The sequence below is a fragment of the Onychomys torridus genome, chromosome 22 (genome assembly GCF_903995425.1).
Source record: "Onychomys torridus chromosome 22, mOncTor1.1, whole genome shotgun sequence".
NCBI lineage: Eukaryota > Metazoa > Chordata > Mammalia > Rodentia > Cricetidae > Onychomys > Onychomys torridus.
The window spans coordinates 40046539-40071385 of NC_050464.1; the positions used below are offsets into that span (position 1 = coordinate 40046539).

A 24847-nucleotide genomic window follows, 5' to 3' on the forward strand; every position below is an offset into this window, starting at 1 on the left:
GAGCCACCCTCCAGCCTTCGATTGCTTTCTTGAAGAGCTGGAATGGGTCCCGTGGGTTCTCACTGGGAGACAGTTTAGCACAGCACCTGCCATGTTTCCCATCTTACCTCTGCAGGACTCTCTTTCTTCCTCAGGGCACAAGAGGTGAAGGAACACATCTTCTTCAAGGGCATCGACTGGCAGCATGTGTACTTACGGAAGGTAACCCGCTGGGCCCCCTGAGCTCTCTGCTGCTGGCTTCCTGATTCTGTCCCTCCAGGGTCCCCACCCCAGCCTGCCACGTCTGTATGTTCTGCCTGGACTTGTCTCTACGTAGGGGATTCCTATTAGGGAGGATCATCTTCCTCATTTTCCCCACATAGGCCAGATGTACCTGAGTTTTGCATCTGTGGTTCAGCCAACCACGGATGGAAAATATTCAGGAAAAACAAAAAACAAAAACAAACCACTGGTGTACTGAGCACACGTGGACTCATAGTGTCCGAGGTCTGCAGAGCATTTACGCTGTCACCTAGAGACTAAAGTCTGCAGAGGATGTCGGTAGGTTCTCTGCAAACCCTTGCTGTCTGTTCTGTATGAGGGACCTGCTCCTCCTCGCTGGATCCTGTAGCCAAGCGATGGCTAGAAAGATCCTCTGCAGGTGCTGAGGGGGACTGTATAAAGATTTTGGAGATGGCATCTCAGTAAATGAGCAGAAGGCACAGTGCAAAGTTATCCGACTAATTGAGATGTGTGTGGAGTCTGACTTCAATACACAAGGGGCGTCTGATTTGAATGGAGATGTTTCCCAGCCCTAGAGCACCCTTTCCTGATTTTTAATTTTTTAAAAAACTTTTTTGTTTTGTTTTATGCTAGAGCTGGACCAGACCCCTTTCCCACTAAATCCACCCTTTCCCATGGAGCTGGAACCTACCCCTTCCTCTTATTTTAAACTTGGTTGTATTCTCTTTGGTGCAGGAAACACCCTGGTTGCATTTTTAAAATGCATTTCTATGTGAAGCCCAGCTGCAGAGTGGTAGCATTAGTTTCCACGGGGAGGGGGGACTTGCCTGCCCACCCTGCCATGCTCAGGTCACCCGGGCAGCCAGCACTCATAACGGTTTGCAGTGTGAGGCTCTGGGTGGGCTGCGCTTTCTGGACATGCACTTTCTGAAGGCTGGGCTGTGTTCTTTTTATAGACTGTTATCTTGGGCTGGGGGCATACAGGGCAGCTGATAACTGGGCCCTACCTACTTGTTGGGTCTTCTAGTACCCGCCACCCCTAATCCCTCCTCGGGGAGAGGTCAACGCTGCAGACGCCTTTGATATTGGCTCCTTTGATGAAGAGGACACCAAAGGCATTAAGGTATGCACCCTTCCGGGGGTGGGGCTTCTGCTAAGATTCACTATGTGTGGAGGGGGGTAGGGATCTACTGGAGCCCTTGCACAAGCTAGAGAAACACTCTACCACTGAGTTACACCCCCACCCCCTGCACTCACTCTGCAGCCCAGAAGGCCTGGAACCCACGGTCCTCCTCAGCCTCCCTGATGCTGGGGTGACAGGCCACCCCACCCTTCCTGACTTGAGGAGAGGAGAATCCATTATACTTGGTGATAGTTTTAGTACTAAGCACCTACACTCAGCAGCCCCGCAGCTGCAGCTCCCCACCCCCACCCCCCACGCCGATCATTTCACTTTGATGAGTGGCAGAGTGCTCACATTGTTTTGACGTGTGGCATTTGCGGGTGAACTCCAACTTGGATCTGAGGCCGGAGTAACAACCAATTCAAACACAGTCTACTCAGAGCGGAAGAATCCCTGGCTTTCATGCTTCTGAGTCTAGGGCTGTGGTTCTCAACCTGTGGGCCACAAGTCCTTTTGGGAGTCAAGTGACCCTTTCACAGGGGTCCCTGAAGACCATCTGCTTATCAGAGATTTGCATTACGATTTATACCAGTAGCAAAATTACGGCTATGAAGTAGCAATGAAAATAATGTTATGGTTGGGGAGTCACCACAGCATGAGGAACTGTATGAAAGGGTCCCAGCATTAGGAAGGGTGAGAACCGCTGGTCTAGGGTCTGCCTGTGTCAGGAGGGAGCAGACTGCACGGATCTCTTTGCACTTATCCATCAAGGGTGCATAGATGGCAGTCTTAGCGTCCTCTGCATTTCTCAGCCTTTGGTGCATGACTCTGTCTTTTCCAAGTGGAGATGAGACATGCTCACAGGGAGGGAGTGAGTCATGGAGAAAATTACTGTCTTTAAAACGCTAAGTCAGCAGGCCATCGCCTGCCTGCCAGCCCCAGTCATCTGGCCCTGACTCTGGTGGCTTGTCCCAGCCCTGGCTTTTCTCTGCTGCTTGAGTTTATCTCTGCAAATGCAGTCGCTCACCTTCTCACCTACACGCTTTCCCTGCAGCAGCAGACCATGGTTCTGCATGTCAGACCCACACCTGCTGCCTGGAGAGAGCATGGCAGGTTCTGTGGCAGAGTCTGGCAGGAACGGTCACAGGGACACTCAGTGGGAGTGAAGGCGGAGGTCGGGGAAGATGAGGCAGGGAGGAGAGGCAGCTGTGAGCTAGAGACAGCGGTGGGCAGGGGCAACTGGGCAGAACCAGCAGCTCCTGGAGAAGGGGCATGCACCTCCCACTACCTGGGTCTGAACTGTGGCAAAATCACCACCTCTCCTGGATTCCTGGGGCAGTCTGCCTTAGAGGGTGGGGCAAAGAGTTCAAGTAAAAGAAAAATGCTGTTGTGAAGTGCGCACCCTGCTGCTGCAGCTTTCAGAGGTGGGGGTGTGTGCACCCCATGCCACACACATTTAAACATCAGTCCGTGCATGGTGGTGGACTAGTCCAGAGTTTGTGAGATGCTGGCTGAGCCAGTCTGCAGCAACCTTTCCTACTCTTTGTTTTGTTTTGTTTTTTGTTTTTTGAGACAATATAGTTTTGGAGCCTGTCCTGGATCTTGCTCTGTAGACCAGGCTGGGCTCAAACTCACAGAGTTCCACCTGCCTCTGTCTCTGTGCTGGGACTAAAGGCGTGCGCCGCCGCCCGGCCTAGCTTTCTCACTCTTGAAGATCATTTTTGGGAGGTTGGTTTGCTAGCCTGGCTTTTCTCTTATCAGGTTTTGAGCACTATGCAGACCCTTGTCCCCATTTCTATAAATACGGTACCCACAGCTGAAACTCACTTGGCTGTCAGAGTCTCTTACTATTCCTAAATAAAACCCAGTATGTGGGGCTGGGGAGACACACAGTCCAGTGTTTGCTGTATGCGAGCGCCCGAGTTCAGAGCTGTAGCTTGTGAGTAAAAATTAGGCCCAGTGGTGCGTGTTCGTAACCCAGTACCGGGAAGTAAAGGAGAGCCGGAGACAGGAGGAAGCCTGGTCTCGTCCGTTGGTAAGTGCCAGGTCCAGTGAGAGAGACTGTCTCCCACATATAAATCTATAAATATGAAGTGATAGAGAAAGACACTAATACCAACCTCTGGCCTACACACACACACACACACACACACACACACACACATTCATCTCCACACATACAGCGCCACACACATGTGCACACACAGGAACACATACACCACATACTCATGCACACAAACAAGACCTGAGGCCTGGGGTGATCCCTGGTGTGGCCCTGGGTTTTAGGACAGTAGAGACCCCATGAGCGTGGGACACTGCTGCATGGCTCTCCTCCTGAATGTGGCCATGCTGCTGGCTGCTTTGCATCTAGGAAGACATGAGAACGTGTACCCCTTCTGTCCTTACACATGCAGCTGCTGGACTGCGACCAGGACCTCTATAAGAACTTCCCACTGGTGATCTCTGAACGCTGGCAGCAGGAAGTGGTGGAGACCATCTACGATGCTGTCAATGCTGATACGGATAAAATCGAGGCCAGGAAGAGGGCTAAAAATAAGCAGCTTGGTCAGGAGGAAGGTAAAAGGCCGTGTGGCTCGGTGCTCAGTGTCATCGAGTGCTTTCCAGCATAGGAAAGAGCGTGCCAGACTTGGGTTTCATGTGGATTGGAAGGGCTGGGTGGAGTCTCTGGGAACCTCTAGTCACCAGGTAGATGGAAGCACACACAGAGTGGGGCAGTGCCATCCGAGTTCTGAGGTTTCCCTGTCCCTGGAACTTAGGGGTAGGGGTAGCCTTGAAAATTCAGTCCTTGGAGATGGAGCATTACAGAGTCAGGAACAGGTCCAGAGAGCTTCCAGATGTCTCCATGACAGAAAGGTACCATGCACACACCGGTGTCTGGGACAAAGGCAGTAACAAATGTGTTTTAACTCTGCTCAGGAATGCAAGCCCGCATCAGAAGGACCCCACCCTTAGCCCCCTCCCCTGTTCTTTGTTTTTTCTCCATCGTAGGGGACATGTGGGTCTCACCTTTCCAGGCTGGTCTGACCTTCTCCAGATTGTACATTCCCAAGGGCAGGCAGATTTTTCTCTTTTTTATTGTTCCTCACTGGACCCACCAAACACAGACATCCCCCCGCTCCCCGCACCGCCCCGTGTCTAGCCCCTGTGGCGTCATGGGTAGATGGATGGAAGAGTGAGTGTGATTTTCATCACAGCCTCCAAAGCTTCTCATGAGTGTTGTGGAACGTTACCACCTTAGAGGCTCTGTGAATGTGAGTCTTTTCACTCTGCTGTCTCTGTGGGCGGTGAGCTGAGGAAGAGCCCGCCGTGGCGTGGCGTGACTGCCTGCCACCTTGGAGGGGAAGAGGCTTGGCTTCAGAGTGATTCACAGGGTGGAAGTGGATTAGTGGACAGTTCCCTCCTGTGGCAACGGGACTTTGGAGAGAATTCATGATTAACCAGCCTCTTATTTAGTAGTTTGTGAACAAAATGTTGCCCGGTCAGAGTTGCCAACAGGCTCTGCAGGTTTAAATACCAAGGAGCTTGAACATAGAGCCTGGAACCTCTGAGCTCCCATGTCCCAGTCCCCTGGGTTCAGAAACTGGGATAACAGTGTTCAAAATGAGTCACCTTTATAGAGACTTGTGCCCCCTCTCCAGCCCCAAAGTGCGTCATTAGTGGTGTTGGCTCAGGACCCGAGTGACACTGTGTCTCCACTCTCAGATTATGCCCTGGGGAAGGACTGCATCTTGCATGGGTTCATGCTGAAGCTGGGGAACCCCTTCCTCACACAATGGCAGAGGCGCTACTTTTACCTGTTCCCCAACAGACTAGAGTGGAGAGGAGAAGGCGAGTCTCGGGTGAGTCCTGGGAAGTGAGGCGGTGGGCTGTGTGGTCCTGGGGTACAGCAGTTCCCTCAGGCTGCCTGGTACCCTGTGTCTCTTGTGTCACAGAAACAAGGGTTGCTGTGGCCTAACTTTTAAGTGTCTGTGTCAAGTCCCTTCCTGGAATCAGACTCAGGCAGGTATCATTTGAAAGATGGAGCCCTAAGTCCCAGCAGCCTCAGGGGGTCCATGGAGGCTGGAGAGGAGAATGGGTGGGATAGAGAAGAGCAGAGCAGGAGCGGGGGATCCCAACTCATTGCTGTCAGGACTCAGGACACCCCAAGGTGCCTCTCTGGGCCTCAGTTTCCTCATCTGTGAAGTGGGAGGCACAGAAAGCCTCTGCTCCCATGACTATGGCACGCTAACCCAAGGCTGGACATCGTAAACAAACTCAGTGGTTTAGCTGCTTCCAGGGTCCAACCCTGGATTTACAGAGAGGAATCCAGGGCAGCAAGAGCATAACCAGCCCATTGTGGGGAGGGCTATTGACCGAGGTCTGTCTATGCTTTTTTGGTCTCTCCTCAAGTCAGATCAGGTGAAATGTCACCGGTGGGATTTGGTTAGGGTGGCTAGCACACGGACCCCGGCTGTCTTCACTCTGCCGGGAATCTGTAGGTGTGTCTCACAGTCTCTCAGACCCTTTCTCCAGCTAAGGTTAGTGAAGGGACAAGGCAGCTGCTTTCCTTAAATACCCTCCATGTGAGTGGCTCAGGAAAGAGCCCATCTGGGTGGACGGTGAATGGTCTGCAGTGAGGCAGGGCAGGGGTCATCACTGTGAGTGTGGCCACGGCCCCTGGGGTCAGGACATAGTTTGTGTATCATCGGGAGGCAGGAATGAGGATCAGCTGCTTCCCAGAGTCAGAAGGCCCGAGCAGGAAGCTCAGCTCTTCTGTCTTGACTTTGAGTCATGGTTTTCCGTAACTGCCAGTGTACTCTGCAGCAATGAGGAGTGATGGCCATAGGCTGTGCCACCAAGGCTCTTTGAAATTAAATCCTCTAAGATTGGACGCACTAAACAGGTGTTCTGTGGGTTCAGTGCGGATCTGTGCTGGCAGGTATTGAAGCGTCTTCCTGCGGTCTGGGCAGGCAATCATCATGAGCCTCATTGGGTTAGGCCAAAGCAAACTATTGCAATTGCAACAATGTATCTTTTATTATTATTTTTTCTTTTGACAGTCAGCATTTTGTGTGAAGCTAGGCAAGTCCCCGAGACAGATCCGTAAGAGTGAACAGAGGGACAGGGAGCGTGGGAGTTTCTCATGATGTTTTTCACTGGGGATTCCTGTAGAATTTATCTGAAATATAAACAAACGAACACACACCCCTCCCACCCACTCCCCCTCCCCCTCCCACACACCTACCCCCTCCCCCACCCCTCCACCTTCTCACCCCGTATAACCATGCTATGACCTCCTGCCGAGCCTCCACACTAGATCTGCTGACCCTGTAAGAATGCCACCTGTATTTAGGTCTTTTTGCTATGGATCCAGTATCTTAGCCCATCCACACCTTGGCTGTCATTGGACGCTCACTGTTCTGCTGATGCTAGACGGCAGCAGACGCTCCCATGGTGTGCTCCTGCAGGTCCACAGCTGCCCAGACCAACACTGTAACCCAGAGCGCTGACCCTTGGGCCCTCACAGCAGCCTTGCTTTCCCTGGTGTTTCTCTTCCAGGCGTTGGCTTGGAGCTTCTTTTTGTGTCCTTTGTAGCCATTCTCCTTATTTCTAGAACATCAGCCAAGAAAGACAAAGAACGTCATTTGCTTCTGGATTTGCTTCTGGAGGTGCGCTCTTTACCCTAAGAGATCACAAAGTAACGAAGTCATTGTTAACTTTTCCGTTTGTTTTTAGCAAAATTTACTGACCATGGATCAGATCCTGTCTGTGGAGGAGACCCAGATTAAAGACAGAAAATGCATTTTATTCAGAATAAAAGGAGGGAAGCAGTTTGTCCTACAGTGTGAGGTGGGTTTTATTGACATTCTCTGGAATACAAACAAACAGGTATGGGCATATTCTACCAGGGCTCTCACCAAGTCCCCAGGCTTCTCCCTGCCTCCCACACACTTAGCAAGTGTGAGGTTTAGGTCAAGTCCCCTATTATCAGAGGATAAAGTTCCAGTGATGTGATAGTTTCGTCTGGAGACTACCTGGGGGCCAATGGGAGCTGGAGTCTGATCTTCCAGCTGTTTTCTCTTTTCTCTGAGATTCCAAAAGGACTTTTCCAGGGGGGGGGGGGGGGGGGGACTGTCCTTGTTTTCCTCTGAGTTGTACCGTAGCTCAAGTTTCATCATGGAACACTTTCCCTTGGTGTACCAAGGTGTGTGAACACATGTGTTTTCACAGGATGAAGGGAGAGAAACTGGGAGAACCAGGACACCCTTTAGCTTATCATTGAGACAGGGTCTTGCTATGTAGTCCAGGCTGGCCCGGAACTCGGGACTCTCCTGGCTCAGCTCCCTCCGTGCTGAGATTACAGGTGGACACGGGAACTTCAAAAGTACCTTAGACATGGGGGAGGATGTTGTACAGCATCAGAACTCCTTCCCTGCCCCTGCCCCTGCCCCAGCTAGATTAAGGTGGTTGATAGGGTACAGGAGATCCATTGGAAGAGCCCAGAACTGCCTTTCCTCTGTCTGGAGTTTGTACCAGGTTCCAGGGCCTGAAGGTTTCAGGGTCGGCAGACAGGTTGTGTCCTCTTTCAGGCTCCACTGACCTTCATCATTTGTAGATACTGTTGGCAGATGTGTAGACAGGTCCCAATTCCGGCCTGTGTCTCTGTGCAGAGTGACCCCGAGTTTGCACAGTGGCTGAAGGAGCTGACCTGCACCTTCACGGAGGCCCAGAGGCTGCTACGCCGCGCCCCCAAGTTCCTCAACAAACCTCGAACCACCATCCTGGAGTTCTCCAAGCCACCACTGTGCCACAGAAATAGCAGTGGCCTCTGAACCACAGAGCAGCAGGGCCTGCAGCAGGAGCCTCGGCTCTTCAGCCCAGGAGTGGAATGGAGCCACAGGGAGCCGTGTGGGGCTAAGACACAGCAGTTCTCAGCACAGGGCTGCTCCAGGTTGGGGATGCCCATGACACCAAGATGGCCCTGCAGGAGTTGGGACATCCTCTGGGCTGGCCTGTCCACACTCGAAATTAATGAAGAGGCAGAAGGCATTTTTCCATGCACCCACTTACCTTGGTATCCGTGGCCTCAGAACGTGAAATGACCCTTACCGCTCCAGCTGGCATTGAGTGTACCCAGGGTGGGACCACAGTGTCTAGGGCTGCAGGTAGCCCACCCTAGCACTGATGTATCTGAGTGCCTGTCCGAAGTTTGGAGGTTGTGACTCCAAACCCTGGAGGAGGAGGCACAGTAGCCTAGAGTCTCTGTAGGTCAGGGATAACCTCCTGGCTGTCCCTAGGTGATGAGGTAACACCGAACACCACGTGCACTCCCTTCCTCTGATGGCTCTGCTCTAGGGATGCCAGTCCAAGAGCAGAGGTAGGCATGTCCCCTTGTGGAATCGCCATGGCATCCATCATGGCTACTTCTGGTCAGCATGACCGGAGGAGATGCCCCAGGACTTCAAGTCAAGCCAGGGTATAGGTAACCCACCAGGCAGTTCGTGCACGAGCTTGGGGTCTCCAGGATGGGTAGGTCTGTGACAGAGTCCTGTTCCCTCTGCCTGGCCTGGGAAGCATAGCCAAGGATGTGCCCAAGGCAGAAAAGAATTGCTGCCTCTCCCTTCAGTGTAATTTATAATGAACTCACGCTGGTGGGTGCCAGTGTCCAGCGGTCTCCTGTGCACCCTGGCATGCCCACATCCTTCTGTCATTAATGTGCTATGCACTGGGTTATTCTGACGGGGGCGGCAGTACCCTTCCCCTAAAGGTTATTTCTTCCACTGCCGCCCTGAGTCAACGCTGGGTCCCCATGTACACTGAAACAGAAGTCCTCGAAGGTCTCCGTGGACTTGTCCCATTCCTGGGGGCTGTGTTACAGAGTTTCTAGATAAACTGCTGAGCACATAAAGAAACCTGGCATTGAAATTCTTTGCATTCTGTCCTGGATCTTTCTAACAGTTCCCGGTATGTATCCTTGTGTTTATGTGCTGGGAAAATAAGGTGTTTATTTATTATTTATTTATTTTTTTAAATCGCAATCACCTTTTGAGAGTTTGGAAGGTAATTTACCTGTTACTGTGCAGGTGCATGGGGGAGCTAAGGGGCTTGGTGCCCATTCAGGGTTTTGAGTTCACATACATGTGCCACAGTTCACTGCCTTCAGTGTGGGAACATGGATGGCTATTACCTGGCACAGGCACCCTGTTTGCTTAAAGAGAATGGCATTCCGATTCATTGCACACGTAGTTAAGTATTGATGTTACCGTGTGGGCATGGCTGGAGTGGGCAGTTCACACAAGCTCAGTCATACCTGCAGGGTGAGGGCTGCATTTCCAGCCTTTTCAGGGAATATACAGGACCCTCAGCCAATTGGGAGGGAGGCTTGACCCCAGCAGGTGTTGGGCTAGCCCAACTAAATCTTGTATTGGGGTTATAGCTACACCAAAGGGTTTTTAAAGATAACCCAGGATCACGAGGCCTGTACCTGTATAACATTGAGCCAGACTCTCATTGACATCATGTGTTATCATTTTAACTGAGTCTGTTTTAAGGTTCCTTCCCTTTTGGAAAGGAGTTGTGTGTGTGTTTCCTAAAAATCCCCCTGCCTCAGACTTACTCCAAGTAAACCATTTTATCCCCTCAGTCCCATTGCCTTCATGAGGACACAGTTGAGAGAGAGGGCAGATGGTCCTTGCTGCAGTCCTCAAGATTCACATGGGGGGGTGGTGATGGGCCACCAGAGGCCGTCTTTTTACCAAGACGTGATGAGGTGTGTCCTGGGCCCCCAGGGTGGAAGGAGAACCCGGCTTTCAATGCATGGCTGTTTGAAAGGTCCCATCATGGTGGTAGGTCCCTAGATGCCAGATGCTCTTGGTACCATTAACAGAATGAGCCCGTGTGTTTCTCCTTATTCCAGTTTTCGGGAAGCGTACTTAACGTGATCGAAGATGTTCCAGGTGTTGCTGTTTTTATGTAGTTATGTACTAAGAAGCCTTGGCTTTGTAAAACAAGAATATTAGATCATTTTAAAGCAGCTATGTGACAGACGCTAAATTAAAACCTTTGGCAACCCCAGCTCATTTATTTTTTAACCTAAAATACCCTCTTGTCCTTGGGACTCCCCGCTCCTGCCTCCAAGCTGTGGTTAAGTGTGATTTTTCAGCAAAGCCTATAGAAATCATCTCACTGTAATGGTTAGTAGGGGGACCTGTCTCACTGTTGATACAGAGGCCTGCACACTGATGGAGCCACTGGCTGACATTACAAACTGTAAAACCAGCAGTGGATGGTGGCCTACTGGGGAAGAGATGACATCCTTTCAAGAAAGACATTATTGGACAGACTTAATGCAGCAGGCTCACGAGCCCAGCCTCAATTGGCAGAGGCAGCAGGCTTATGAATTTGAGGCTAGCCTGGGCTACATAGCAAGGCCTTGCCTTCAGAACACCAAGGGCTGTGGCAGTAGCTCTTGCCTCACATGTCCACAGTTCCGGGTCTAATCCCCACGTGGTGGAGGGTGGGCAGCCGACTGTCAGCCAACTCATACGACTTAGCTTGAGTGGCCCCTTGATCTTGGCCATGTGCCTGTTAGAAGAGGCTGTTCCAAGGCCCCGCTACCCATGGTTATTCACCAGTGGACAGTGTGGCGGAGGGTCAGAGCTCCCCAGGACAGGAACTGGGCCATTTCAGATTCCTGACTGTCCAATGGATGTCATGGAGAATTATGTGGTAGGGCCAGGGCAGGTGGGGAAGGTTTGCCCAGTTGGCCGATGGAAACCACCACATTCTCCTGACGGAGCACCAAGGAAGGAGGCTGGTGGGAGACCCCCTCAGAGTTCCAAAGTTACTACCGCAAGGCTTGCTTGCTTTGTTCCTGAGGCTGAGAGGCCCCCCTCATGACGGCACTCTGTGTGCCTCACTGGACGTTCCCAGGAAGGTACATCCCTGCACACTGAATCTGTCACCTGACACTGTAGACCAGTGGAAAGAGACAGTGTCCTGGTCACTGTTATTGACTGTGCTGCTGGGTTGTGGTTAAGTATCTAACTGACTGCTAGGGAACCCCAGAATGACACCATGGGCCTTTCTGCACATTTAACTCCATTTCCACTCTGAACTTTTATAACTTAAATTTTCAAAAATTAAAAAAAAAAAACAACTTTTCTTTTCCTGAGTAAGGTTTACTTGGAAGTTTTAACTGCTCCCATTTGTGTTAATGGGATTGCTTTATCCAGGCCTCCTTTTCGTTTGTTTGTTGCTATGGAGTGAAGAAAGCCTGACTGTAAGCCTCGTCTACTCGGTCGTAATGGAGTTTTCTCTGTTGATTTGCTTTTGTTTGCCTAAAGAATAGGGGAGAACGGAGTGGGGTATCTCATATCCCAGCCTCAGTAATCAGGATGCTGAGACAGGTGGATGGCAAGTCCCAGGTCAGCCTGGGCTATGTCGTGAAACCCTGCCTTAGAAATAAGTAACTAACAGACTAAGAGTTGTTGCTTTTATGACACATTACAGGTGCGACCACTCCTGCCAGCCATGGGGAGGTGCTGTGTTCCTGCCATGTGCAGAACCCACACATTTCAAATGGCCTTTATTAAAAACAGAGATCCAGAGAGTGGGTTCAAAGTGTTCATCGTTCACAAAGAACGAAGACTCTCTCACAGTTAATTCAAACCCCCATAGCTCCCCAGCACCAGAGTCCCTTCTGGAAACCAACACCTCTGCCTCCTTCTCTTTTTAGTTGGTCCTAGAGGTAAAACGTCTTTGATAGTAGGGTGGGGGTGGAGCAGTCAGTCCAGTCGTAAGCTGTGATTTTTGTTCGTTTGTTTGTTTGTTTGTTTGTTGGTTGGTTTGGTTACTTACCTGCCCATTGGTTGTATGTATTGCATGTGGATTATACACTCAACACTGGCCTTTTTTTTTTTTTTTTTTTTAGTTCTTTTATTAAATTATATTTTTCTATGTTCTAAGTAATAGCAGACCTGGCTTTTTTTTCTGGGTAACAGAGATGGATGGACCTGTAACTATTGAGACAAGAGTTCTATTTTAGCACAAAAGCCTTTTATATTATTTATTGAATCCGTATGTGTGTTCTCATGGAAACCATCTGTATTACTGCTCTTTGTGATCTGTATAGTTTGTTATTTAAAGAGACGGCAGCCTTCGTGTTGTTGAAACAATAAAACTGAACTCCTATGAGCAGCAGCGTGAGGCTGATGTCTCATTTCTCTGGCTTGGGCTGTCCTCAAGCAAGGCATGCACATGGGTTTTATCATGCATCACGGTGGCTTGCCGGAGATTGATGTCCTATTCCTCCTCCAAAGGCATTGGGAGTGCCAGGTCCCAGGCTGACTACCAAACATTTCACAAAATGACCTCCCGTCGCTCTCTCAAGATGCTGATCTGGTTTTAAAGCCAGCCTTGTCCACCCTGTCAGCTGGGCAAATAGATTTCTTATCTTGCCAGCATGGCCTCCCGGGAGCCAGGGTACCCAGCCCATTTCAGCCTTCTCACTCTGTGCCCTCCCTCTTCAGTCTTAGTGGCCTCCGTGTACAGCAATCACACCAGTACAACCCTCTTCCCCTCTCTTTTACACATGGCAGCAAGTTGTGTTTTAAAACTACTTTGGGGTGAAGCTGACTTGCCTGGGCTTTCTTCTCCCTTTCTAAATGGGGTCATACAGGCAAACACCTAGGAATGACCTTCAAGGGAGCTGTGTCTTCCGGGGTTTAGGTGGTATGGGATGAAGAGCTGACCCTGGGAGAAGTCCCTTCCTCTTTATAGCTGTATATTGATTGCATTCTTGGCTAAGTATGAAAGACCTTCAGAGAAGTTCATCGGTTTCCTGCTGTGCACAGCTACATGAAATGAAGCCAGTGAACCACCTGGACACTTTGTAGAACACCAGCGTTTGCTTTGTCTCTTTTCATACTTACTGTGATAGTGAGAGTTTGCAGTGTTGTTACCCTCGGGGTAACATCTCCTCAGAGCATCTAAAGTAGTTACCCATGGGAGATGTTATGTTGCTCTAAGTCTCTGTTCGTCGGCTCTGGGTGTGGGATCACAGTGAGTCCATATCACCAGTCACCATCCCTGGGTGTGGTATGTCACAGTGAGTCCTGTGGTGATACATTGTGTATCAAAAGAAGCTTGCCTGAGGCTCAGAGAACAGAGCCAGCCACTACAGCCACTAGATTAAACATAGAGGCCAGGCAGTGGTGGCACACACCTTTAATCTTAGCACTTGGGAGGCAGAGATCTTTCTGGATCTCTGTGAGTTCAAAGCCACCCTGGACTACCTGAGATTGACTCAGTCTAGGAGAGCAACAGAGCCAGGCAGTGGTGGCACACACCTTTAATCCCAGCACTTGAGATCTCTTGCCTTTGCTACCAGTATTTGGGAAGCACACATGCTGTTAATCCCAGCACTAGGAAGGAAGTGATGGATGGCTTGACGGAGAAAGGCATATAAGGCCTGCAGAGACAGGAACTAGGGCCTTTTCGACTGAGGAAGCTTCTCAGCTGAGGATTCAGAGGCTTTCAGTCAGAGGATTCTTTGAGATAGGCTCTTGCCTTCCATTCAGTCTGAGGATTCGGCAGTGGTGAGAAGTATCTCCACTGGCTGGCTCCTTTGTCTCTCTGATCTTCCAGCATTTACCCCATATCTGGCTCTGGGATTTTATTATAAGACCATTTAGAATTCATGCAACAGAGTCCATATCACCTGTCACTGGCCCTGGGCATGGTGTTCCACAGTCACTCCATATCACCAGCCACTGGCCCTGGGTGTGGTGTGCTGCAGTTGGTCCATATCATCCTGCTGTATAGTTATGGAGCAGCCCATCTGGTTTTCTATGCTGGAAAATTGCTCATGTTGACCCCACTTAGAAGGATCTGTATAAAAGACCTAATCCGATGTGCTGATCCCTGACTACCATTCAGGACTGCGTTTCTTTCCCAAGTTGCTGCAGTACTGATGACTCACTCTACTGATGACATCACTCTAAAGAGTCTTGACTGTGGATGAAATGGATGTAGAATTTTATGACGAGGAAGGGCAGCCAGCAGGGGTTGGGGCTGATTTTAGGGGTCTCCCAGTGCAGCTTCCTTCCTAAGCTCAGGATTTTGGAGCCTCCCGAACCTTTCAAGATAGGGTCTAGAAATCCCACATGAAGAAGTCCATCCAGCCTGCAGCATGTGGAAAACCATGACATGCTGCCAATCTGCCTACAAGATAACTTGGATTCCCTTCCTGGAAAGGTGACTCCTTCCTTGCACCCCGCCTGTGCCTTAGAGGTGTGCAGGGAGGCTCTTGCGCTGCACGGCACTTTAAACCAGAACCCCGAGCCATGGCTACCAAGGTAGGACTGTCTGCTGGTGGGTCCGTGTCAGGGTCAGCTAGGTATCTCCTGTCTTTGAGCTGGACAGGAAATGCTCTGTCTCTTGCTAATTTGGACAGAAAGGAAGTCACTGTTGGCCTGGTCAGGTCACCACAGAGATTCCCTGTAGTGTCTTAGTGCTGACTTTAAAACTTTAAAACAGCTGTCAGGAGACCCTAGTCTGGTCCGTGTAGCCAGCCTGTGGGCAGAAAGCACTGCCTTTGTGTGAACTGTAGATGTGACACACCTGTGACCAAGACTGAAGAGCACCTGGCCCTCTGGAATGCCACGAAAATGCCATTACCCACTAGGTAATGGCATGAAAGGGAACTGGCTTCACTCCAAGGACACTCAGCCCTCAGCCAGTTATGTGTGTGTGTGTGTGTGTGTGTGTGTGTGTGTGTGTGTGTGTGTGTGTGTTATCTCCTGGACTTTGTTTTTACTGTGGGAGAACTGTAGCTTCCAGGGAATATATTCATCAGGCTGTTTTAAGACAGCCTCGATATGGTGAGACATTCACAAGATGTATCATCGCATGGGATGGAGTATCAGATCATGGGGCTTCCAGCCTAGAAAACATGCACATGTATCAAGTACAACTGTGGAGGGCAGGACACCCACAGCAGTGGTCACGTAACCTGAGCAATCGTGTGTGTTTGCTTCTCACCAACTGTCTACTGTGCATTTGTGTTACTGTGTGAGACCCAAGAACCTCCTCCATGGATGGACCTGTAGGCTTGCTAGTGTCTGACTCGGGACCAGCTCAGAAAGGGGATCTACTCAGGTGGCCTTTGGGTAGGAGAAGAAGGAAGTTGTGGTATTTTCTTCTCCCCACAGTAGCTTTGGGTCAGCTATCCCCTCATCTGCCAACCTCACCCCCTCCCCCACATGGCTTCCCTGCCTTCCCCACTCCAGCCTGGGAGGCTTGCCCTACCTCTGGCTCCCCAGGTCTCCACTCTCCTAAGTGCTGCTATGACTGTCCAGAGACCCTTCTATCCTCTGCGCAGGGTGGACAGTTTGAGAATCCCTTCAACTTCCGGTGCCACGCATCGAGCGTCTGTCTTCGTCTGCTTCCAATTGCTCTGATAAACATCGTGACTGAAAGCCACTTGGGGAGGAAAGGGCTTATGTCATCAGACAACTCCCAGGTCACAATGCCTTACTGAGGGAACTCAGGGCGGGACTCAGAGGCAGGCACTGAAGTGGGGGCAATAGGGAAACATATTGCTTACTGGCGTGATCCCCATGGCCCCCTCAACCTGCTTTCTTTCCTATACACCCAGGACCACCAGCCTGGGGTGACACCATCCAGGTTAGGACCCACGGACCAACCAGCATGGGCCCCTTGCTGTGAGGTAGTGCACAGCGTTGAGCTTGTGACAATATGATATAATGTGCTATGACAATGTGGGGCTCCCCCAAAGCCCTCCCCTTTCCCAGACCTGAGATGGGAACTTCGAAGAGGCAGGTTCTGGGCCTTGACACTATGGACCTAAGGGACCAAGTGACTCACTGAAGGGACCCTCAAGTGTTGCGGGAAGTTTAATTATGCTCCTGTTTTCTCCATGGATGCCGGGACCCAAACCTCCACAATCCAGGGTCCCCAGACAATGCCACAGGTCCCTTAGGGTCAAAAGGGGACAAAATCACCCATAGCTGAAAACCACAAGTTTACAAGAGGGTAGTTTTTGCTATGTTGGGGTTAAGACTGGGCAAGACTCCATGAGTGAGTGTTGAGGCCAGGTTTAATGTCCGGAGTCCTGGCTTCCCTGAGACGGCGTGAGCCCACGTGGTTGCAGTGGCCACATCATCAGGCCAGGGAATCAGCATGGCACCTGAGTATGGAGGCCACCCCACCCTGAGCCAAAACTAAAGGAGCTGTGGCCATCAGATGGTGGGAGAGGACCTGCACAGTGTTTCTGACACAGGTCAGAGCCGCAGGACACAGTGAGGCAGGGGCAGGCAACTCCACGCCTCTCCTTCAGTACAGGGTGAACTCACAGCTTTTACAGTCCCCGTAGGTGCCAGGGAGAGTGAGCAGAGTCATACTTGCCAGGCCACAGTTTACCAGGGTCATCCATGGCCAGCTGGGCACTGGGCAGAAGCAGCGGTGTAGGTGGTAGACATGCAGACACCACCCACCTTGGCAAGACCATCATGGGTGACCTTGACTGCTGCCATGAGCCAATCAGATCTTCCTTCTCAGAAAGACTTACTGGCCCAGTGGCTTGGGGTGCTGTCATCAAATGTTCTCAGCTGTCATCTCCTTTGGGGATGCCTGGGCCACACAGGGCTACTTGCTCAGTGGTGTGCCCTTCCTCCAGGCTCTGTTTGGCGCTGGTATGAGAGGGTTGGCTTTTCCTAAGGAATGTAAGCAAAAGCAGGTCTAGAAAATGCATTGGGGTTGGCCGAGGGTTGTCTCTGTGCCCAGTTCCGATGCCATCCCCAGGATCCAGACACCTGCTCACTCTCAGGGCTACGTCTCCAGGAAGCCAGTTTGCATCTGCAGTACTGGACTCGATGGACACCCTCAGAGACCTGTGGGATAGGTGTGACGGGTCCCATCCCTGGAAAGTTGGCAAGGGACAGGCGGGAATGGGTGGCAGGGAATGGGATTCAGATACCCCACCAAAGAGCACCATGACCTTCTCTCCTGGTGACAGTGGCTTTCGGAACCCGCTGAGCCCAGCATGGCAGCCTCTGGGCATTCTTCCCCCACCACACCGGGGGGAGGAAGCCTGGAGTCTGGAGTGGGGGTAGGGGGCATGCTTAGTGGATGCCACATCCTACTTACCAGCTCCAGGCTGAGTCACAGTGTAACTTGTCATCCCAGGAGCCACACATCCACCTTCCCCAGACACCAGGGAATAAAATAAATACGTGTTGGAACTTGCTTGGGGTGGATTGTGGCCTTCACATGAACGCAACTACCCAGGAAGCTACCAGCCTGGAGCCCAGAGAATTACTTCTGCATCCCAACCCACTGCTTAAGACCCACCTCCAGCTAAGGTGGGAGGTCAGAAAAGACCTGGGTAGTTCATGCTTGGATACCATCCTTGAAAACCATGAGGTCCTCACTGGCTTGGAAACATAGCTTGAAGAGCTGCCCACAGCCGCTCATGCTACCCACACCAGGGCCCCTGGGCGCCCACAGCCCCATGTGCGTTACCAAGATAGTCATTTCCAAAGAAGGCCTACTTGTGCCCTGGGGAACCTGTGAGTGATTGCCAGTTCTGCATGCTCAGGGGTACACTGGCTTGTTTTATGTCAACTTGACACAAGCTAGAGTCATCTCAGAGGAGGGAGCCTCAACTGAGAAAATGTCTCTATAAGATCCAGCTGGAGGGCATTTTCTTAAATAGTGATTGATCAGGGAGGACCTAACCTATTGTGAGTGAGGCCACCCCTGGGCTGGTTGTCCTGGGTTCTGTAAGAAAGCAGGCTGAGCAAGCCATGAGAGCAAGCTAATAAGCAGTACCCCTCTATGGCCTCTGCACCAGCTCCTGCCTCCAGGTTCCTGCCCTGCTTGAGTTCCTGTCCTGACTTCCTTCAGTGATGGACTACAATGTAGAAGTATAAACAAATAAACCCCTTCCTCCCCAACTTGCTTTTGGTCATGGTGTTCCATCACAGCAGCAGAAACCTTGACTAAGACAAGTTGGTACCAGGATAGTGGGGTATTGCTGTGACAGACCTGACCATGTTTTGGGGAGGATTGTGGAAGGACTTTGCAACTTTGGACTAGAAATGCCATTGAGTGTTGAAAACTCAGTGAGCTGTTCTGAGGAGCTTGGAAGATAAAAATGTTGAGAGTAGTATGGATGATGGAGGCCTGGCTCATGAAGTTTCAGAGGGAAGCAAAGACTCCGCTGGGCCATTTGTGTGAAGCATCTGTGGTGTCTGGTCAGCTGGGGCTAAAGAATCAGCTGTGATTAATAGAGCCTAGCATCCCTGAGATGAAGTCTTCTGGGAAGGGTTTCCTCAGGCTCAGCACACAGAAGCTGTGTTCCAGAGGCAGCCAAGGTTGCACCTCATGCTGGCAGCTGAACTTGGTCATGTAAGAGTTCCCCAGGTGTTACTGACTTTGAAGACCTGAAGGGGTCATGGAGAGCAGCTGAGGCTTGGCACTGTGTGGTGGCAATGGAGTCCCTGAAGAGAGCCCAGGAGTGGTTGTTGGTAAAGATGCAGTCCAGTTGCAGCAGAGACCCTAGCATTTTGGAGATGCCACCAAGAACAGAAGCCAGAGCCTAGAAGACAAGCTGTGTGTGCTACAGAGGGCAGAGCCCAAGAACTGACCCAAGCCCTTTGGAGGAGCCCAGATGATAGTGAGCAGATCCCAGACATTGGACACTGAGTTATTTACAGTTCAAGTTTGGTTTTGCTTTGTTCAGGTTGTGACTGTGCCCCCTTAAAGTAAGAAAGTATTTGTTTTTTATTTGACAGGAGCCCACAGTTGAGAAACTTTGAACTTTTATTTTTATTTATTTAATTTTTTTGTTTGGTTTTTCGAGACAGGGTTTCTTTTTCTTTGTAACTTTGGAGCCTGTCCTGGACTAGCTCTGTAGACCAGGCTGGCCTTGAACTCACAGAGATCCACCTGCCTCTGCCTCCCAAGTGCTAGGATTACAGGCGTGCGCCACCACTGCCCGGCAAAACTTTGAACTTTTAAAAGAGACTTTGGGTCTTTAAAGAGATTGGATGTTTTTTAAAGGGACTGAACTTTCAATGTGTTTGAATTTGTAAAGACCATGGGACTTTTAAAGTCACTTATGTTTTGTATTGTGATATTAACATGCCATCTCGGAGCTAAATGAGAAAGGAAAGGTTCCAATTGAAAAGTGATGTGTTTGTGCATCAAGCTGACAAGGGGTCAGTTGTCCTGGCTTGTTTTCTGTCAACTTGACACAAACTACAGTCATTAGAGAGGAGGGAGCCTCAACGGAGAAAATGACCCCATGAGATCCAGCTGTAGGACATTTTCTTAATTAGTGATTGATATGGAAGGTTCTATCCTATTTGTGGGTGGGACCATCCCTGGGCTGGTGGTCTTGGGTTCTATGAGAAAGCAGGCTGAGCAAGCCATGAGGAGCAAGCCAGTAAGCAGCACCCCTCCATGGCCTCTGCCTCAGCTCCTGCCTCCAGGTTCCTGCCCTGCTTGAGTTCCTGTCCTGACTTCCTCAATGATGGACTACAATATGGACGTGTATGCAAATAAACCCTTTTCTCCCCATCTGGCTTTTGGTCATGGTGTTTCATCACAGCAATAGTAACCCTGACTGAGAAGGGGAAATGCGCCCTTTGTGAAGTTAATGCTGCATTGAGACAGGGAATGAAGGGAAGGTGATATACTGCCGTGCAGGCACCCGGACCCAGGGAATATGTGAGTTCCAGGCCAGTGAGAGACCTTGTCTCAAAAACAGCATGGGCAGCATCCTGAAGTATGACACCCCAAAGTTAACCTTTGCCCTCCATACACAACAGCATAAACCCACACATGTATGCAGGCATGTGAACCCCCCCCCTCCACACACACACACTTGCACACACTCTCACACACATACGGAGTGTGGAAACATGCTTGGGAGAGCCTGTGTGTTTGCGTGATTAGAGTTCTGGACTTGAGTTCTGATGGGATCCCTCATATCGTGTGGACCTGTGCCCCTGCAGACATGCTAAGGACCAAAGGCTCAACCTCCTGTCATGCTCTGGAGCTGACACCCAGGGCCACATGCAGGCTAAGTGCTGGCTCTACACTGTGCTCCCCCTTCCGACAGAGGCTGGGTTAGCACGTGTTGTGTTTAGGACTGCTTCTGGAGTAAGTACTACCTGGGTGAAGTATTGGCTTTCCAGTGCCTTGGACCAACTGGTTAACCTCAAATGTTCTAAATTACACATCTTTATTTCCGTGTGTGTGCACACTAGGGACATGGTGGAGTTCAGAGGACAGTCCAAAAAAGCCCTGGGGATTGAACGAAGAGCAAGCTTGGCAGCAAGCACTTTGACTCACTCAGCCTTATCGCCAGCACCAAGTGTTCAGGCTCATGCCTCAGTTTCCACCTGTAGAACGGGGGGGGGGGGGGGGGTGAGAGAACCCCTCCGCAGCAGGGCTGTTGGGAATACTTCGTGAATTAGAGCAGGAACCTTGCTCGCTGTGGGAGATAGCACCCCGCTCAGCCTGTTTACTCCTTCATGTTCACAGGAAGCCACCAGAGGGGTTTGGGCACCTTCTGCCCAGCCCAGTGAGGTTGAGGGTCCACTGTCCTCTCTCCCGGAGCACAAGCTGCAGTTCGGGTGTGTGATAGGATGAAGGCTGGGAACATGCTTGTCCAGAGCGTCCCCTCCCTGCTCCCTGTCACCATATATGTCCATGCTGTCCACAGCTGGTTCAGCGGCCACCACCCCGGCTGTGTCTCCTGGCCAGACCTGGGGCTCACGGGCTAATTTTGGAAATGACTGTGGCCCAGCTGCTGCTATCTCGCCGGCTGGGGGAGGAGGCACAAGGAGGGATGTGAGTCTGTGCAGAGGGCGCCCGACACTGTTCCCCGCCGCCGGTCCGGCTCTCCACGCTCGCTGGGGTCTCTGTGTGACCACTTGGGAGACTCCGTGGACAGGAGTGGGTTCCAGAAGCCCGAGGCCACCAGGTACGTTCAGTTAGGCTGGGCTCTCTGCTGGCACGCTGTGTCTGGCGGGTGTGAGGCCTTGGGACATGCGGTCTATTTTAGGCCTTCCCGATGGCGAGTGCTTTTCAGGCCTGTGTTTGCTCCAACAATGAGCTCTTTGGTGTGAGGACACCAGTTAAGCTCCTGAGTTTTGTGTCTGTGTTGCCAAGCATCAAAAAACACGTATTTTGACATTGATTTATTTATCTGGAGGGAGGCATGCCAGAGCACACGTGTGGAAGTCAGAGAACGACTTTGGGGAGCGGACTCTCTGTCTACTGTGTGGGTCCCTGGGGTAGAACTCAGGTTGTCAGGCTTGGCTGCAATCTCCTGCTGAGCCCTCTTACCAGACCACGGCTCACCAATCTTCATTTTAAAAAATGTGTTGTTCTGAGTTAACATCTCATCCACTGTGTGTGTGTGTGTGTGTGTGTGTGTGTGTGTGTGTGATGTATGTGTGTGTGTTGTAGCTATGTCTATGTGTGTGCATATAGTATGTGTGTGTGGTATGTATGTGCATATATGTATGTTTGTGGTATATATGTATATGTGTATGTATGTGGATTGTGTACATATATGTATATCTGTGTGTGGTATGTATATCTATGTATATGTATGTATATGTTGTATGTATGTGTATAGATGTATTGTATGTATATATGTATGTGGTATATGTATATGCATGTGTGTTTATGTGTGGTATGTATATATATGTATGTGTGTATTTGTGTGAGGTATGTATGTATATGTACATATGTGTCTGTGTGTGTTTAGTTTTATTGATTTAAGCTGGTTTTCTGTGTTTGTCCAGAGGCCTCAGTTTTCCCCTCCTGGGTGTTCAGATCTGCTGAACATGAGCCTGAACTTCCGTGGGATTTTGTGTGTGGTGGGGGAGGGGCTGGTGGACCAAGGTTGGAGGATTCAGTGTTCGGTGTCATTGAGGGAGGTGTTTGCTGTGGCACACTGACACCCACTTACTGTGGAGGAGACTCACAGGCCTCAGTGGCCCTGGGGACAGGGAAATGTCACCACAACCTGTAGGTAGCTCAGAGGCCTCTAAGCTGCAGACCTCAGGGGAGCAGCAGGGAAGAGCCCCGGCCTCCCCAGGACGTTCCAGTGCCAGCCTGGCCTTGCACACGTTCAGGGCTGGGAGCTCCAGGCTGCTGACTGACTTTCTGACCCTCGAGGCTGGTTCCTGTCAGGGCACCTGCTCCTGCAGCTGAGTCTGAGCTGTGGTGTCCTGCAGCTCAGTGGCAGGTGGAGCATCAGGAGAGGGATGTTCTGGGGAACAGGAGGCTGGAGAGGAGGAAGAAAGGGGCAGGGGGAGGGGAGGGAGAGAAGGGCAGGTGGAGGGGAGGGAGGGGGAGAGCAGAGGCAGCCTCAGGAGGGAGGGAGAAGGAAAAAGGGGGGAGCCACAGAAAGAAGACAGGAGTGGGTGGCTGGCCCTCTTGTGAGGGGCCTTTGGGTGACAATTCCGTTCTTCCTGCATATGGTCCTGGTCACCTTGAGTCACAGGGCCTCACACTACTGACCCTGTGACCTTGGCTATGATCTTCCCGGTGGAGATTTTGGATTTTCTTCTAATAAACATCTGAAGTCCAAGGCCCTGACCAGCCTCTGGCCTCTCCTTCAGGACTTATCTACCGGCGGGGTCTGTCCCACCTTGGACATTGGTGCCTCCCTCACACTGGCCTGGGATGCATGGTCCAGGCTTATACACTGGCCTGGAAAGGGCCCTGGAATGCAAGGTCCAGGCTTATCTCAGACTCTGCAAGCAGTCTTTGGGACCATCCAGGGACTGAAGCTCTGGCTGGTGCCTACTCAGATCTAGTTTCATAGCCTTCTCTTTGATGTGTGGTGTGTGTGCATGTGTGTGTGTGTGTGTGTGTGTGTGTGTGTGTGCATGTGTGTGGAGTGCATATGTGGTATGTACATGTGTGTGGTGTGCATGTGTGGGGTGTGCCTGTGTGTGGTGTGCCTTGTGGTGTGTGCCTGTGTAGGGTACACATGTGTGGGATGTGCATATATGTGGTGCGCATGTGTGGGGTGTGCATGTGTGAGGTGCACAAGTGGTATGCATGTGTGGTGTGGTGGGGACCTGCTCACCACAAGTGTCATCTGTTATAAGAATGGCGTCCCCTTCTGTGCCACTTAGAGATGAGATCTAGTCCTGACACTAGAAAGACTCCCCCACAACTGCTACCTAAAAGCAAGACCTCGGGCTGCATCTCTACCAGGTCACCAGGAGGGAGGGGGCCACCCTCCTGATACATGCAGTCCTTGGAAGATGAGGACATGCTCACAGGGTCTGTGCTGAGTTGGTGGCCCATTCCTCAGATGCACTGGGCACAATCAAGGTGTCTGAAAACTGGAGAAGATGGTTTGGGGTAAATGGAGTCTGTGGGGTGCTATCAGATACTCCCTTTATGCTAAGGCACAGAGAGGAGAGGCAACTTGCCTAGGGACACACAGCTCTGTGGTGACAGAATTGGGCTTGTATCTGTGTGTCTTCCATAGAGGCATGCCCTGTTTTAGAAGCCTCATCTACTGTTTCCTCCCCCAAACCTTCTACATCATTGTCATCCAAGAATGGAAAGAAAATGTGTAATCTCAGATTTAAAAAAAAAAATATATATATATGTATATATATATATACATATATATATATATATATATATGTATATATATCATGTGTCTGTGTGCTGTGGGCATCTCTGTCAGCAGAGGCCAGAGCCTGGAGCTAGGCCAGGACCATCCATGTTTACTGCACAGCTGGCCCTTAGCTGGGGTAGGGATGTCGGGGCTCAGGGTCCTGGGAGTTCCTCTTGGCCCACCAACCTGAGCTCATTTTCAGCTGTGTTGGAACCAGCTGGTGTTGGGGCTCTGGTTTCAGAGAGGGCAGCTGGGAGAGCCACAGCGTTGAGACGCTGTTTCTCAGGATCAAAGCATTTCACTCGCCCTTGACAGTCCTGTGGCTCTGGCAGGAGGGATGAGCCCATTTCACAGCTCAGGAATGTGGGGCTTCAGAAACCTAAGCTCACACAGACAAACAGGACTAGGTGTTTTTCCTGGTGGACATCTGTGTGGTCTGTGAAATGACTTAGGGTAAGGTATCAGATCCCATGACGTTCCACTGGGGCGGATACATGACAAAGGCCGTTCCAGGTCATCTTGCTGGGATTGGATGTCTGTCGAGGGCAACTCGGTCCATTTTACAGAGGAGAGGGTGGCCAGCTCTTTCTCCTCTGTTCCCGTCATCAGTGTTCAGCACACGTTCTCATTTCTTTATCATGTCGCATCTGTTTCCTGTTCAAAGCAAAGACATGTCTACCTCCATTTCTGCTCATGCTCTGTTCTTGCCATTATCCTGGCCCTGGTTGGGTGCTAGTCTGGACTGCATTGAATTTGGGGCTTGATAACTCCATCTCTGGCTGTTGGATTCTAAAGGGTAGCTAGTGGCATCTTTG

At 50.9% G+C, this 24847-nt stretch overlaps 2 protein-coding genes across 3 annotated transcripts in view; both read left to right on the forward strand.

Annotated features, from left to right (window-relative positions):
* Positions 1-12250, forward strand: part of Grk3 (G protein-coupled receptor kinase 3) — a 94984-nt gene extending 82734 nt beyond the window's left edge. For both annotated transcript variants that reach the window (XM_036171806.1, XM_036171807.1), the window contains 6 exons: positions 135-201; positions 1250-1345; positions 3760-3922; positions 5069-5205; positions 7082-7195; positions 8017-12250. In XM_036171806.1, coding sequence (XP_036027699.1) covers positions 135-201; positions 1250-1345; positions 3760-3922; positions 5069-5205; positions 7082-7195; positions 8017-8178 — 739 coding nt within the window. In that variant the 3' untranslated portion in view covers positions 8179-12250. The remainder of the gene's footprint in view (positions 1-134; positions 202-1249; positions 1346-3759; positions 3923-5068; positions 5206-7081; positions 7196-8016) is intronic.
* A 2441-nt stretch (positions 12251-14691) lies between these two features.
* The window catches only part of Myo18b (myosin XVIIIB), a 167641-nt gene continuing 157485 nt past the window's right edge, over positions 14692-24847 (forward strand). The window contains exons 1-2 of the mRNA XM_036171676.1: positions 14692-14703; positions 21102-21229. Coding sequence (XP_036027569.1) covers positions 14692-14703; positions 21102-21229 — 140 coding nt within the window. The remainder of the gene's footprint in view (positions 14704-21101; positions 21230-24847) is intronic.